Raw genomic sequence first — 17,618 nt, forward strand, 5'->3', positions numbered from 1 at the left:
GTCCCACTTACTCCACATTTTTACCTAATTGAAAAATCTCTCCTACAACGATTATCCAGCCTTTGTTTGAACATTAATGGCTACAGATAACTCACTGCTTTGAGACACAGCCCACAAGATCAGCCTTCTTTTAGCTTCCACCCACATGTCCAGTTTCTATCATCTGAAGGAAATATGTCTGCTACTCCTGCCCATGTGTGAAGACAGCCATCATGTTATCTCCAAAGTTTTCTTTGCTATAGGTTAATCATCATCACTTTCTTCAATTGCAACCCATATTACATGGCTTCCTCCTGCCTTACTATTCCAAGTGCCCTTTCCTGGAAGCTTTGATTTGTCCATAAAACATAGCCCTCTAGAACTACCTTCCATTGACACTGTACATTATCTTGAATGTTCACAGTCATATGCATATTATCACTCCCATTAGGATGAGAATGTGAGTTGCTTAAGAGCCGGAACTATTTTTTTTGCCTTTCTTCCTATTCTTAGCACAGCACCTGGCACATAATAAATGCTTAATAAAAGCTTGTCTAGACTGACTACAATGGAACACGGTACTTGAAATATGGCCCAATATATAGTAAAGTTGTCAACTCTCTTGATATGGAAATTCTATTTTTATGAATGCAGACCAAGACTGGGTTAACTTTTATCACAGCTACATCAAACTATGGGTTCAGACTGTACTTATGTTTAATTAAAACCCTTAGATCTTTCTCAAATGAAGTACCATCAAGCCACCCTACATTTGTGTGATTTTTTTGATCCTAAATGTAGACTTTATGCTTACCCTGGTTATGTTTCATCTTGTTCACTCTGGCCTATCATTCCAACCTGTCAAGAATATTTTTAATACGGATTCAGTCATCCGTATGATTAGCTAACCCTTCTAGCTTCGTGTCATTCACAAAATTTGACAACTGTTCCTTCTATGTCTTCATTCTGATCATTCATTTAAATAGTGAATAATGTTTCCCCCTTTTGACAACTGGAATAACCTTTGTCCATATCTATTCTTCTGGAACTTCGCCTGTTCTCCATGATTTCTCAAATAACTGCTGACACTGATTTTGCTATTTCATCTTTAACTTGCCTTCTTTGAACCTTTAGGAAACTCTTTTGAGTTTTCTGTGGTATTTCTGAAAGCCTTAGCCTATTTTGGGATTCAGTCTTTCTGACATTATTTTTATAGGTGTATGCCACACTTTTGAGGCCATCCTTGTTTATGGGTACCTCCTTCCACCTATATGTTTGTCTGTCTTAAAACAGAGCTGATAAGAGGCCTCTCTGTGTAATCACATTGGTTTCTCAAGCTGTCTCCCCTTTCCTAGCTTATTTGGATTACTCAAAAGTAAATTAGGAGCATTTTCTACACCTTTGTTACTGTTGTCCAGCCATTTCAATCCTGTCTGACTCTTCATGAACCTGTTGGGGGTTTTCTTGGCAAAGATTCTGGAGTGTCTTGCTATTTCTTTCTCCGGTTCATTGTACATATGAGGAAACTGAGGCAACCAGGGTTAAGTGACTTGTGCAGGATCACACAGAAGTAAGTGTCTGAGGCTGGATTTAAAGGCAGGAAGATGAGTCTTCCTGACTCCAGGCCCAGCATTCTATCCCCTGTATCGCCTAGCTACCCTTTTCTACAACTACCCACCTCCTAAGTCAAATTCACCTTCAGAATATCTGGCCATGTGATCATGTCTACCTTTTCTCCAATTTTTTTTCATATCTGTTTTCCTAAGGTAGAGACACTTTTTTAGTCTAATCTAGCATTCCTTTTCTATGCTCCTTTACTTCAAGAAGGCATAGTAACCTTCTCTTCTTGTTGCCACATCCTTAACTATACATTGTCAGAATTAAGCTCAGCAGCTTTATGTATGTTTCCTATACAAGTAGTCCGAATGAAGCAGCCAGAATTAAGTTAAGCAGTTTGTCTCATTTTTTCATTGATTGGCATGCATTTTTAAACTCACCCATGCTGCCAAATTAGAAACCGTTACTTTGGACCCAAATTAGACTGATTTTAATAAGGGTCTTACGAAAATTAGATGGCATTTGGTTTGAGGTGAAGTGGAATGTGATAGAGTGAATTCCTTTTACTGAGTGTCATATTTTTTAACAAATGGTGAGATGAAATTTCTGATTCCTTTCTCCATGTTTAATCTCTACTTCTGCTGTACTTCTGATTGCTTTGACAATCCTCATGGCTGTCTGCAAGCTGGATGAGACGTGCATGGACGGAGAGTGCTAGCTCACATAAAAACCAAACTGGATCTACCAGGGCTAATTTTTCGTTCCCTGTACTTCATGTGGTCAGACTAACTCTAGATCGGGTATTTCAAATACCTGTAATTTCATTACTGTGACTCCCCCATTGACATGGATCACAACCTTTTCATGCATTAGTAGATGGTCTTTATGAGTTTCTATGGCTGAGAAAATCCATCCCCAAGTGACCAATGCTCTAATAAAGAATCAATCTTGCCAGATTTGGATAGGATAGTATTTGGATAATAGATACATAGTTCATCATCATGCCCAGACATTTGGCCTATTAGTTATCTATCTAGAAAAATGCAATTCATCTCCTCTTTCATCCCCATATACATCCCTCCTCTTCTCCCCAGAATGTACCACCTTCTGAGAAAGGACTGGGGCAGCCACTTGGGAACCTTTGGAAAGCTAAATAGTATGGACAACTTGTAATGACAAAGCATTAACACCTGAAGTTCTTGGGAACTTATTTTTCCCAATAATGTTTGCATGTAGATACTTTTGTTGCTAGGAGTCAAGAGTTTACTGAAGTGTAGATGTGGAAAGGAAAGATAAATTTGGGTAAGTCTGAATAGATGACTTTGTAGAATAATGGTCAAGGCATAAAGTTAGAGGAAGGGCAAAAGAAGACCTAAAAACCCATCATTTCATATGTTTCTTGTGCAAGAAGCAGTAGACTAAGGGGCTCCTGTTGAGAGAACAAAGCAGTGTATCCTCGTGCAACCCTTCAACTAAAGATTAGGTATTATTTATCTTTTTATCTATGCCAGTGCTTAGAACTATGTGGAAAGAGCAGGAGCTTAATAAAGGCTGACCGAATGACTACTAAGGAGATTTGAGTACTTTTAGAGGGAAAAAATATATCCTAACAACTGCCTTGGAGGAAGAAAAAAAATTAAATTATTCTACTGTTAAGCTGGGATAATATACTAGAGAGAGAAAGAGACTGGACCTGGGATTTCACTGGACCTAGTAAAGGCGATTAAACTCCCTCTCCCCATGCAGGTTAGCACCTTCTCTGCGATAGTTTTAAAAAGTCATTCAGAGCCAGTACATGTCAGACATAGACCTGGAAGCCAGATCTTTATTGGCTTTCAGGCCAACTCTCTAACCATTATGACATGCTGACTCTCAGGAAAATAAAGGCACTCTTTATCCCAAGGAAGGTACCAAGAGAAAATAAAATGAACATTACCTTCTTATAGGTTTTTTCCTCATTTTGTTTTCCTGATATCGCATCTCCATTTTCAGTGGCAGACATCTAAGAGAGAACATGAAGATGTTCCTATTTAGAGTTATAAGATAAAGCACAATATTGTGGTTTATGGTTTCTTAACTAAAATTGCCATTTTGGTTAGTATTTCTTATTCTAAACTACTGGATCAGATTATACGAAAATACTGAAAAATCTTACTCCCTCCTTTCAAAAAATTTTTTGTGAGTCTTAATTAATGGGAAATCAAATATTTTAACTTGCATACTCTTTGAAATAAAGACACCACAAAAATCAAAAGTGTTTATTATTATCGTAATATATTTCTCTCTACAAAAGCACTTCCGTTATTTAAAAAAAATAAAGGAGCTATAACAGCACTTCTGCTGTGATAAAAATATACATGCATCTATGTTACATAATTGTATATCACTTCCACTGTGATAAAATATATGTGTATATATGTTGTATATTAATATATAACTTCGGTTGTGATGACATATACATACATATATGCAAAATGTATATGTATACATATTTTTATCACAGAAGTGACATATGTAATATCATTATATAGTTATTCTGCATGATTATATTCTATAGTTATTCTGCATGAACGCTTCTGACTTTGTTATAAGCATTTAAAACATGTTTTTGTGTTTTATACTTCTGTAAACTCAATACTGAGTCTTTCTATGTAGCCAAATAAAATGCGGCATAACTAAATCAAGTAGGGTTGAATCCCATCTCCATCACTGACTGACAATATAACCATGGGCAAACCAAATAACTTCTCTATTCCTCAGTTTTCTTACCTATGAAATGGGAATAATAATACCTTACTTGTGAGCTGCACAGGTTGTTGTGTGGGCAAAGTGTTTTGTAAATTGTCAAGAGCTTCCATAGTAAAGTCCATATTTATATGAGATTTCAAGATTTGCAAAGTTCTTTCCTCTTAACGACCTGTGAGAAAGGTTGTCTAAGTCTCATTAGCCCTGTCTTACCTGTTAGGAAACTGAGACTTTGAAAGGTTAAATGACTTGCCCATGATTACACAGCGAGTAAATATCCAAGGTGGGATGAGAAACCAGGTCTCTTGGCTCCAAGTCCAGTGTTGCGCCCGTCATACCACAAAAAGTTCCGTCTGGATTGTCATAAAGACTATGATCTTTCCAAACAGAATAAAGGGATACACCATGGTAAACTGTTATCTCTTCTTCCTCTTCCTCTTCCTCAGAATGAAATCACTTTCTATCTGTTCTTCCAAATAAAAACGCCAAATGTTCTTCATATGTGTTTTAATTCTTCTATTTTATTGGTATATATTCAACGTATCTATATTAATTAATTTCTAAATGAAAGCATACGTTGTATAACTTCCAAGCACCTAGGGCAATGTTAATTGCTTGGTAATTACTCATTTTTTTCAGCTAATAATTTCTTTGATGTCTAGAAAAATGACTCTTTTTTAGGAGGATTGAGCAGGGTCTTTAATGATGACAAAAATACTGACACCAAAATCTTCCCTGGAGTATAGCAATAGTTCAAAGACAATTCATAGTTATAGGTGAAATTTGCTGTCTGGAGGAAATGTGGCACATTTAAAGACCACAAAAGACTTTCGAATTAATTCAATCCGATTAAATGTAGATTACATAGGGGCAACATATTTTGAAGGATGACTTGCTTCTATGTTCTCTACCAAACATGTTTAGCACAAGAGGGGGGTTTTCAGCATTTAGGGGTAGATACTCTTCAGGAAACATATAGGGAAACGTACCTTCCTTTGGGTAGAGCACAAACGGCTGCCTCCTTAACTTTGGGTTTACTGGTTAGATTTCTTTGTCAAAAACCAAGCCTTAAACCTAATTCACTCTGGAGCTCGTAGACTGGACAATAGATCCCTGACCTCCTAGCATAGAGTGAATGTAAATACTAAATAGTAACTGTTTCCCTTTTGGCCAGGAACTCTGAGAGTCTTCCCCTCCCAGTTTGATTTTTTTTTTTTGAGTTTTGATTAAAGCGGCCATCCCTTGATTAACTTCTTTTTTTTTTTTTGCTTTTTTTTTGGGGGGGGGCAGGACAATTGGGGTTAAGTGACTTGCCCAAGGTCACACAGCTAGTAAATGTGTCAAGTGTCTGAGGCTGGATTTGAACTCAGGTCCTCCTGACTCCAGGGCCGGTGTTCTACTCACTGTGCCACCTTGATTAACTTCTTAAAGAGGCCTATTCACTGAATGGGTGTTATCTCAATCAAAGGGAGAACCTGAAAAGACCTTAGCCTAAAAGGTCAGGGTCTCCCAACGCATCCTGGGCCATGTCCAGACATCCTGGTGAGTGTCAGGTCACTGGACCCAGATGGCTCTGGAGGAGAAAGTGAGGCCTTGCACAGCCCTCTCTCACTCAAATCAAAGTCAACCACAAATCATGTCATCATTTCCGCGATGTTACGGTCTTCTTTGAAAACAAAGGACAAACACAACAACAAGGGAAACCTAGCTAAAACCTCATCAGAATACTACAGCATGGTGGGATTACATCATGTATTGTGGGGAAAAGAATCCACACAAACAGAATCACAGCTTAACTGAAATATCAAGTCTTTACTGCCAGAGTTTATCAGAAACACTGTTTCAGTCAGGAATAACCAATGAATAGTCTCTGAACTGCTGAGCTAAATGCAAAATGCTACCGTACATGGTTCATTTTAACTTTCCTGACCTACAGAGCCCTAAAACTGATGGACTACTATGAAAAACCATGAGTTTTCATGAGCAGGCCCCTGAGGTGTTATTTATTTCAATCACGGGGATCAATTTTATGCTTTCAATTTGAAGTGAGATAATGGTTCCAATTAATATAAAGAGCTTCTTAGACCTAGGAACATTTAACATCACAGGAAAAAAAAAGCTCAATAGCTATTCCAAAGGATACCACTTTTGTAATTTCATTACTAAGCCTTTGCAGCTTATTAAACTATAAAATTCCATAGGGGGACCTGAATCTTATCAGAAGTGGCTAAGGCTTAATGGAAGGTTGATTATCAATGTGAATGGGGACAAATTATGAAAAGGTCCAGAGGTATTTTCCATTAATTTATGCTTCACCTCTGATTCCATAGTGGGGCAGTGAAGAGAATGAAAGAGTAAATTATTATGAAAAGACTTCTTTTTTTTATCAGTGGCATGGCACAATGGAAAGCATACTAGATTCATGATCAAAGGATCTGGGCTGGAATCCTGGTTCTGCCACTTAATACCTGTGGAACCTTGGACAAGTCAAGTTACTGCTCTGCATCTCAGTTTCTTTATTGGAAAAATGATGGGATTGGGCTAGATCAGTGGTTCTCAAAGCATGGTGGGAATACCTCTGAGATTCTTTGACGGGGTGCAAGAGGTCAAAACCATAAGACACTATTGGCCTTTTAAATTGCTCCTCTCTTTTCCAACCACATATCTGTGTAAGGCTGGATTTTCTTCATATACTTCAACTGAAACAACATGTAATAAATTGAATACCGAAGAGACGTAGGACTGCAGCTGCCTCTATTAAGCCAGATAATAAAGAGATTTGCAAAAACATGTAAAATGATGCCACTCTTCTCACTATTTGGGGGGGATATTGTTATTTTAATAACATTTTAATTATGCTAATATTTAATGGGTTTATTATTGTAACTTAAAATGAATAAATATTTATAAATTGATCATTTTAAATAACCAAACATAAGATTATAAATATCAAGAGACATAACACACATAAACATAAGATCTTTGGAGTCCTTGATGATTTTTAAGAGTATAAAGGAGTTCTGAGACCAAAAAGTTTGAGTTGAGAAATTTTGGATTTCCCTAAATGAGCTCTGGTCCCCATTCAGCTTTAAACCCATGATCTTATGCTCAGTTAAGCACCTTGACAAAGAAAATCACCAAAGGCCTCTTCTCAGATTAAAATATTGCTTTCGTAAGTGTACTGTGTAACTCTAGTAGTCCCATTAAATAGGGGACCATTTTGTAAATCTATGCTGAAAAGGCAGTTACTGATCCTTGAGTCATTAGAGTTCCAAAAAGAGGTTTTTGAAACAAATATATTGCCCCACCTTTCAAATCACATTAACATCTTGCAACTAGTAGGTATGTGATAGATATCTGTAGAACCAAGACATTACTATAACTTCTAAGCTAATGAAAAATGTTATCAATATACTCTGTCTTTTGGGTTCTATTCTCCTAACTATGTTAACATCCAGGAATCTGCTAAGTTTGCTTGCTTCTTTTAAAAACTGGTTATGTGAAAGGTTAGGGGCTAAGAAATCAATTAACAGAAACTTTTCTATTAGACATACCCTCCCCCCTCCAAAAAGAAGTTTTTGCACATCTTTCTACTTTAAAATAGGCCCTCCAAATGGGGCCTCTGAGATACTAAAAGATAAGAAAAAGGTTTACAGTGATTTTGTTAGATCCTTTAGAGAGAATTTAAGGAAAAAGAGACAAGAGCTAAATGGAATGGAAAGACTTGGCAGTGGTACCATCTGTATCAGGGAAAGGTGCTATCACTGATGAAATCATAATCCACCAAAGTAACTTGTCTTTATAAAGAGACTTCTAGAGTTTATAAAAAATGTCAGACAAATTTCCATACCTTTGAGGAGTATATGTCAAGTCATCTGGAGCTGGTAGTAGCAGGTAGCCTAATCATTAGCGCAGTTATTTACTTTTTTCCCTTCCAGCTCCTGTTAAAACAAAAATCATTTGTTAACATACAATCTGACAGATGAGACTTCTAATTTGATTACGATAGCTACATATATTCATTTTAACATTAAATAGTTTGGTCAAGCTATTGAGATATTCAGTTAATGATATCACAGTATAATAGAATATCTCTCAAATAATCTGATGGTTTGTACTTCGTGGTACCTATCTTGTGTTGTACCTAATGTTAGTATTATCCCTTTTGTAGTTGATACTGCCTTCTTCCCTTTTTTCCCCAAATGGTTTTATATCATAATTAGAAGTTGATCCAATCAATGTTATATTGAATACCAAGTTTTTTTCTGACATAAAAGAAACAAATTATAGTTATTAGGGATAGGCATATAGAGTAAACTTGTGATTTCATTGGTATAGGGAACTCCCAGGAAAGGAAACTTCTACAATGTAAGTCAGAATTAACCTGAGCAGAGCAGAGGTGTCAAACAGTTGCCTAAATTGGCCAAATCAGATTAAAATGTAATTGGAAAATATTTACAAATAAATAAAAGCACAGTAGAACACAGATAATGTTAATATGACTAGTTATTATACATGTTTTCTTTGTATATATTTGTTTGCACGTTGTTTTTCCCATTAGATTATAAACTCCTTGAGGGCAGGGACTGTCTTTTACCTATTTATGTATCCCCAGCAGTTAGCACAGTGTCTGGCACATAGTAGATGCTTAATAAATATTGATTATGTGATTTTCTAAGTCAACATGCAGCTTCAGAAACCCTAATATATGGTTTGGAGGTGCCTGCTTTTAGTTGAGTTTGACACCACTGACCTAGAGCACTGACAGGTTAAATGAGTAAGCATCACAAAGCCAGTATGTGTCAGAGGTGGTACTTGAACCCAAGTCTTCGTGGCTTTGAGACTAGCTCTCTATCCACTATGCCAGGCCTGTACAACATTTGGCCTGCAAAAAGATTTCAGGTGGCCCATAAAAAATGTAGAGGATATAAAACAGACTTGCACTATGCCATGCTTCCTTTCCTATATTTAATTTGAAAAACATATTTTGTGATTACATATAACATAGAAGAAGAAGAAGAAAGATTGTTTCTATTATAGATACATGACCAAAAAAAGCATAAATAGAAGCATGGGGAGGGGGCGGAGGGGAAAGCTCTTGGTAGAAAGGAGGACAATGGCTGAGTTTAATTTCTTACCATTATATCTTTTTAAAAGAAATTTTGAGTTCCAAATTCTCTCCTTCCCTCCCTCATTGAGAAGGCAAGCAATTTGATATAGGTTATACATAAGCAGTCATACAAAACACATTTCCATGTCAGTCATGTTGTGAAAGAAAGCACAGACAAAGAAAATAAAGAAAAATAAAGTAAAGGAAAAGTATGCTTTGATCTGCATTCAGACTCCATCAGTTCTTTCTCTGGAGATGGATAACATTTTTCATCCTAAGTCCTACAGATTTGTCTTAGATCACCATATTGCAGAGAATTGTTAAGTCATTCAAAGATGATCATCAGACAATATTGCTGTTACCGTACATAATGCTCTCCTGTTTCTGCCCATTTCATTTGCATCAGTTCATGCAAGTCTTTCCAAGTTTTTCTGTGAGCGTCCTACTCAGCATTTGTTATAGGAGAAGAGGATTCCATCACAACCATACACAACAACCTGTTCAGCCATCCCCCAATTGATAGACATCCCCTCAATTTCCAATTCTTTGCCACCACTAAAAGAGCTGCTATACACAGTTTTGTATATATAGGTCCTTTCCTTTTTTATGTCTTTGAGATATAAGACCTAGTAATGGTATTCTTGTCATTATATCTTACAGACTCATTCAACATCACATTTATTTTGTTTTAACTATACAGCAAAATCCAATTTATACCATTTAAAATGTCTTTTACTTTCACATCACAGACATTAAGACATTTTATGATCTACTCCCCTTTTTGCCCTTCTCCATTCAACTCCTCTTTTATCAATGAAAATTAAGCAAAAACATCCAACACAATGACCATATCCGAAAATGTACACAATATTCTCCCCTAGTAATCCCCCTCCTCTACCAAGAGGAAAGAGAAACATTTCATCAATTATTCTCCAGGACTATTAGCACTAATTCATACATGTTTTTCCATATTTTCATGAATTCTTCATATTCATCATTTCTTACTGCTCAGCATTATTTCAATAAATTCCTATACCCCCAATTTTTTTAGCCATTCCCCAATCAAGGGGTCTTCACTTTGTTTCTAGTACTTTGCTACCACAACATAGGCTATCATGAATATGTTGGCATATATTAGACTTTTGTTTGTCTTAAACCTCCCTGGACTTGTAACTCTTTAAATAATAATATCTGTATGACCTTTATCTATCTGCTTCCCATCAATTAGGTATTTCACACTTTGGAAATTTAATTTTGTCAAATTTAAATGTTCATTTTAATTGTTGAATAATATCTATAAACTGACAAGTCTTCTAAATAGTATGAAATTTACTAATTTTGATCTAAAGAGATAAATGTTGTGTTATAATTCTCCAATTTTAATGGTCACCTATTTTAGCAAGCGACTTTTGAAAAAAATTATTTTCCTCCCAAAACACTTGTTGACTTATGATCAACTAATAAAACAAGAAATTAATTCATCATTAGTATAATGACCATGTTTTATGCCTCTATAGTGCATTATGGTTACAAAAGAATTTATATTTGATTTTTTTACTTATATAGCCTCATTTTAGTCCCAAAAGAATCTTATGAGCCACATATTAACTATCTCTATTTTATAGATGAAGAAACTGAGGTATAGAGTAGTTAATTAAGTGACTTGCCCATGGTTTTACAGCTAACAAGTGACAAGAACTAGATTGTAAACCCTGTTCTTCTGACTCCAAGTGCTCTTTTTACCATGCTAAAATACTAAAAAATACATTTAATCCCCCCAAATGTAACCTCAGGCTCAGGTTAAACTGCTCTTAGAAAGCATATTCAGTCAGTATTTTTTCTTAATTTGCCTAGTCAGATCTTAGTAATGTGAGGAGCAATTCAACTGAATCCAACACAATATTTATTAAGTAAGCACTGTCCTTGGTCCTGGAAATGTAAGAACCAACATGAAAAATAGTCCCTGCTCTCAGGAAGCCTAAATTCTACATGATATGATGGATCAGTGCTCCAGCAGTGGGTCAAAACGATGGCATTCATCTGATAATAATCTGTGAAATCATATAGGTTGAACATGTAACCAAGAAATGAAGCTCTATGTCACAACAAGGGCTAATATACAATAAGAAAACTGAAGGTAAAAATGATTTATAATCTTTCATAATTTTTTTTTACCACATTTAAGAAGGCTTTCCTGCTTTTTGTCAGAATACAAAACAAAAAAGGCCAAATCTTTGATTTCATTTCATATAAATAGGAAAACTCAGAACTATCATGTATACAGTAGTCAGATAACATAGTAACAGTGATTAAACGGGGCAGATGCAACCCTTGTATTTATCCTATAGCCAGTTTTTAAATTGTCTACTTTGAGGGCATAAAAGTTTTATTAAATGCATTAAATACATATTTTTTTGCACAATGAAACCCAGACTGGGTACACATTACAATTATCTAGACACATCATATGCCATTTCTTCACAATACTTTAAACTCTAAGTTCTGCATATATTTATATTAATTTAAATTCTTCTGTTGTAACTGAAAAAATAATTGAAAATCAGGTCCATTTCAAGTGTCCCATATTTTAAAAAAGGAAGCCTAACTTCTGAAACCAATTCTATGCTAAAATATATGGCACCTATCCAACATGAATTCAGGAGGAATACTAATCAAAACAAATTGCAAGACAAAACTCACACTTTCCCATAAAACACTTTCATCAGTTCTTACATTGGCTCTTTCAAACTGAATAAAACAGATAACCTGGCATCACGTGCAGAGAGTACCATGCACACAGTAGGCACTACATAAATAAATATTCAATGAAACTGAATAGCTATAAATGGAAATAAAAGGCTCTAAAATGTAGCAGTCATAATTCATTTTCCCAATAAAGGTTGTACTAAAAAAAAAACTGTAAGCCTTTTTAAAATAGAGCATTCATTGCACATATTAGATAGTGAAAAGTATTCTCTAAAAACAACTGAGGAATTTATTGCTTTCAATACAGTGTAACGCACATCTTTTCATGAAAATGTCATTACTGTACCATTCTCTCCTGACTCAATTTTAATTTTAATTACACAATAGCAGAAATTGTGAAGAGAAAAAAGCTCATGGCCATGAAAAGAAACACATGTATGATTACACTACCCAGAGTCCCCATTTGGCACTTGTTAAAATATCCGTGCCAACTTAAACAATATCACTGCTTTTTAATGTCTTCCCTTAAGTGTGTGAGTAATCACTGCAAAATTCAGTCAAATGGTTGGCTATTTTGTCTACAGTCTACCAAATGCTTGGTTTAAGTCTTCAGGTTTTATCAAAATATTTATTACTGTACAGATTAAATTACATTTTAAACTTTCCATTTTTAAAAATAAGCTGGATTATTCTCTTTCAGTGCCTTTTTCTTTAAATGTACTTCATTTTTAGTTTCAATAATGTTTCAGGAAAGCACATGAATTATTATAGTATTTGATTATAAACTTTATGCAAATGAATACAGGCATGACCAACTGATCAAGTAATATGCTTCAAAATTCATGGCTAAACTGTAATGTTTGGTTCTGCCATTGCTACACCTAGCAGGATCTTGCTGTGCTTATTTGCTCATCTATGAATATGAGCTTAAAAGCATAAAAATAAAATTAACTAAATATTTTTAGATCTATATGGTTTAAGAAGCACTTTATATATGTTGTAAGAATTGTCTGATTCTCACAACAACCCTCTGAAGTAGGAAGAGTTGCCTCCATTTTACAGATGAAGAAATTAAGCCTGAAAGATATTAAATGACTTGCCAAGAATCACAGGATCACAGTTGACATCTCTTTTTTTAATTTGTTTACTTTTTTAATTCATAAAAATTTCTTTCCCTTCCACCTCTCCCCACTGGAAAAAAGAAAAACAAATTGTTTTTATGCATCGTCAAGCAAAACAACTTCTTGAACTGGCTATGTCCAAAAGCACTGGTGCTGTTCTGCACCTTGAATCTACCACTTTTGTCAGTAGATGGGTAGCATGCTTTATAACATAGTTCTTCTAGAATTGAGAATTTTAAAAATACTTTGTATTTATTTACTTGTGTATCTGTTCTATCCATCTTTCCTACAGCAATTAAGGAGAATATATGCTATTTGAGGGCATGAACTGGTTTGTTTTATTTTTTGCTTTTTTACATATGTATCCCCAATGCCTAGCATAGTGTCTTCACATAGTAGGTACTTAATAAACATCTCTTGGGTTGAATTCAATGTGGCTTTAGTTATTCTTAAATGTCTAACCCATCAGCATAAAATATTAATTAGGTATCACCAGAGTTTATACTTTTGATTACTCTTTCCACAAGCATAGCTAGCAACTGAACATTGTAATATCTGGGGAAAGTTCAAGAAGACATTGACTTGAGTTTTGAGGAATTTATAGTCTAGATGGAGTAGCATGATTAACATGTGACATAATTCTCAGGAGGGCAAGATAGCAAAGTGATTATATTACATGGTTCAGAAAAAGAGAAATGATAAAGGTTCTTGAATGCTGGACTAATTGGGAAGGTATCATTCTTGGAAGAAGTAGAATTGAGTTGCATTTTAAAAGATTTGTAGAATTTGGCTAAGAAGAGTTTCTCTCTACTTATCCAAAGAAAATGATTTCCAGTATGGGGTGGGAGGAAAGGACATCACAAAAATGGCATTAGGGGAGGCAATAACCAAGTTTGGTTTTGGAAGACTGACCTGACTCCAGTGGAGGCGGGAACTTGAATAGACAGAGGGTGGGGGAAGGTGCACCATTGCCTTAGCCAAAGAATGTATCACATATCACCTACTGGCCAGCCTACTGATAATGTAACCTTCACATAAGGCAAGCCTGATTTTCAGTCAAAAAATCAGTAAGGATTTATTAAGTATTTACCATATTATAATTTTCCATGCATGTGCTGAACACTGAATACAAATAGAGAAAAAAGATAGTACCCACTCTCAAGGAGCTTATATTTTAATATGGTGAGAGAAAACAACATATAAAAGAGGCTGAAAAGGATATGGGGTGAGGAGAGAAGGAGTCATGGTAGAGAAATTCATAGAATTAAGAGCAGAGCAGGGAGTGGAGTGAAGGCTGGCTTGGGTGTTTCCTAAAAATGGAGGTTCTGGGAGGAACTCACCCACTGAAGAAAAGGCTAGATAGAGTATAGGGATCTCAAAGGGTGAAAAGGTTGCAGGGCAAGAGGCATCAGAAAGCAAAGTTTGTCACCAGAAGTATATATATATATATATATCCAACATGGTAGAATATGCCAGAGTTTGTGCTCCATCACTACTTTGAGACTCCAAGGGCCATCTTCACACTACAATGAGACATCAGAGTACTGTTTTTCCCTGAAACAGAGGTCCATCTTTTTTAACACCAATACTCTTCCAGTGATGCTTGTTGTTTAATCATTTTTCAGTCATGATCAAATCTTTGTGAGCCCATTTGGGATTTTCTTGGCAAAGATACTGGAGTAGTTTGCCATTTCCTTCTCTAGCTCATTTTATGAGGAGTGAAGATGAGGAAACGGAGGCAAATAGGGTTAAATGACTTCCTCAGGGTCACACAGCTAGCAAGTCTCTGAAGTCAGATTTGAACTCAGGAAGATGAATCTTTTTACTTTGGGCCTGGCACTCTATCCACTGTGCCACCTAGCTACCCCAGTGAAGCTACATGAATGCAAACAATGGAATACCACAGCCTCAAAATAATTAAAATTATGACTTACCCACAGGGTGATGGAAAAACATATGATCGCTATGAATACATTGCAGCATATTGTCAATGAAGAATTACTCCCCAGAAACCATGTAGAAGATCTCAATAAGGTATATGATAAATGTTGCTAATTCATTCCCAAATACAACTAAGCCACAATTTTCATAACTATATTAATAGTTCACATTTGCAAAGCACTTTAACTTGCAAAGTACCTTACACAAATGATTTCATTTGACCCTAAAGTGGGTTGAGAAAGAAGGTTAGCACAAACTCATTTTAGCTAAATAGTTTTACCAATTGGCCATACAGCGCAGTCACAGTCCTTTCCTAATGCCAATCCTGCCCTCACAGTTCTGTACCATTCCACCCTTCCCACTCCCTGACAATACATATGGCACCCATTTACTGGTGGTGTTACCCACCTTCCATCCTGGTAATCTTTGAATCATTTGATGTCATTGTTGTGGCAGGAGCTTCAATTCCCACGACAGTCTCATCATAAGCATATTTTGGGATAAGTTCACTGTGTGCCCAGTTAAGATTAGAGTCTAAAAGCTATTTACATGTGAGAACCACAGCTGCTGGATGACAAATTCCTGTTGTCAATACGTGTGTTCAAGAGTGGATCTTTTAGGGGCAGCTAGATGGTTCGAGGACTTGAATTCAAATATGACCTCAGACACTTACTAGCTGTGTAGCCCTGGGCAAGTCACTTAACCCCAATTGCCTAAAAAAAAAAACCTCAAAAACTCCAAAAGAGTGAGTCTTTTGAGACAGGCTAATTATCTATAGACCCTTTGAGTGTGCAGGCGGTGGTTATTCTCCTACTCTCCTAATGATTGTTAGGAAGATATCAGGAACAAAGAACTGAACATGTCAAGGAGAATACTGACTGGGTATGCTAGAAAAGTGAACTCATCTGTGAAATGAATAGCAGGATGTACATAGAAGTTTTACAGTTTCATATGTAATCATCTTTTTTATTGTACTATGTTATGGAAATATTTGTTTTATTCCATAAATTAAAAAGAGAATTAAAAAAGAAAACAAGAGGAAAATCTTATTGAAGGAAAAGTTTTATTTGTTGATTTTCTTTTTCTGCTGCTGGAATCAAGTAAACAAACATCCCTTGGAATCAGCATATCAGCTTCTTACAAAATACTGGAACACAGTTTTTAATGGAAGAGTAAGCCAGTGTGTATTTAAAATTGGCATAATTTAGCAGTAGGAATCCCATACCACTTACCAGCATGTCTTTTATACTTAACATAAACTAGGGTAGGATTAGTTAATATTAGTGATTTTCTAGTAAAATTTTTAAAAATTCCTCCATCAATAAGTATGTACTGAGTCCTCTCCACTTCCATAATCTTTATATGTAGGTATGCTGACAATTCTTGATAACAAAAACAATAATAGCCATAATGATATGATAAGCCTCTTGGTGGACATGGATCTGAAATATGACCTAATTTTAGACCTGGCACTAACTCTTGTTTTAATTCTTATCTCTGTGTAGAAAGCCTAGCCTGAATTTAGAGTCAAAAAGCAGCCATAGGTCCAAGTATCAGGTCTTCCACTTACTAGCTATGTGACCGTTGGCAAGTCACTTCACTAAGTGTTGGCCTTCATTTCTCCATCTGTAAATCAATCAATGAATCAGCATTGATTAAGCTCCTGCTATGGGTATTAGGTACAGTGGTAGGTGCAAGAGACGCAAATAAAAATATTGAACTGCCCCTGCCTTCAGAGTACATTCAAGGAAGGGTGGCGGGACTAGATGGTCTCTAACGTTCCTTCTCACTCTTCGGTGAGTCTATGTAACATGGCATGCCAACTCCCGGCCCAGAGACATGCCAAACTCAAGGAAAGAAAATGAAAGAAATCATCATTGAACTGAGAGGCAATAGACAAGAGAATTAATTGGCAAAAATTATCTTAGCACACTCTTCTCATCTGGTTCCTAATTGGAAGGAAGAATGGTTCTCACTGTGACCAAAGAATATAGGATGCAAGCATTGGCATACAGTTCAGTATTCCAGACACAGAGGATGATGATTTATGTGCCATTTCTGGAGCTTTCCACATAGACTCCTTTCAGTTTGTTCCCATAGCTGCTCATGCATTCTCATTGTACTTTCTTCCTCCCCACTGACCCTGGAATGGCACAAGACCCTGAAATCAGCTCTGTCTCTGAAGCAAACACACATCATTCAATCTAAAGGAATTTAACACAGCCTCAGTCACAAGACAAACTGAGGAGGTCATTCTTATCAGGAAATCTGAAGAGCAAAGACTTCAACGGGAGATTTATGCTTCTAACGTAGCATGTGGTTCCCTCCCTGTCACCTCCTCCTCCCCTGAAAAAAATGCCCCATAGAGACTGTATTGATGGCATTTCAATGCCAAAAAAGAAAGAAAAAAAGCTAATCTGTCCATCTAATGCCTCTTGGCACCCCTCATTACTCCGTTG

The 17,618-nt window shown here is 36.1% G+C and overlaps 1 protein-coding gene across 1 annotated transcript in view; it reads right to left on the reverse strand.

Annotated features, from left to right (window-relative positions):
• The window catches only part of PIP5K1B (phosphatidylinositol-4-phosphate 5-kinase type 1 beta), a 344,454-nt gene that overhangs the window by 216,861 nt on the left and 109,975 nt on the right, over positions 1 to 17,618 (reverse strand). The window contains exons 2-3 of the mRNA XM_036739202.1: positions 8,132 to 8,222; positions 3,473 to 3,538 (exon numbers count right to left, since the gene is read on the reverse strand). Coding sequence (XP_036595097.1) covers positions 3,473 to 3,538 — 66 coding nt within the window. The 5' untranslated portion in view covers positions 8,132 to 8,222. The remainder of the gene's footprint in view (positions 1 to 3,472; positions 3,539 to 8,131; positions 8,223 to 17,618) is intronic.

Source organism: Trichosurus vulpecula, chromosome 9 (assembly GCF_011100635.1).
Source record: "Trichosurus vulpecula isolate mTriVul1 chromosome 9, mTriVul1.pri, whole genome shotgun sequence".
Classification (NCBI taxonomy): domain Eukaryota; kingdom Metazoa; phylum Chordata; class Mammalia; order Diprotodontia; family Phalangeridae; genus Trichosurus; species Trichosurus vulpecula.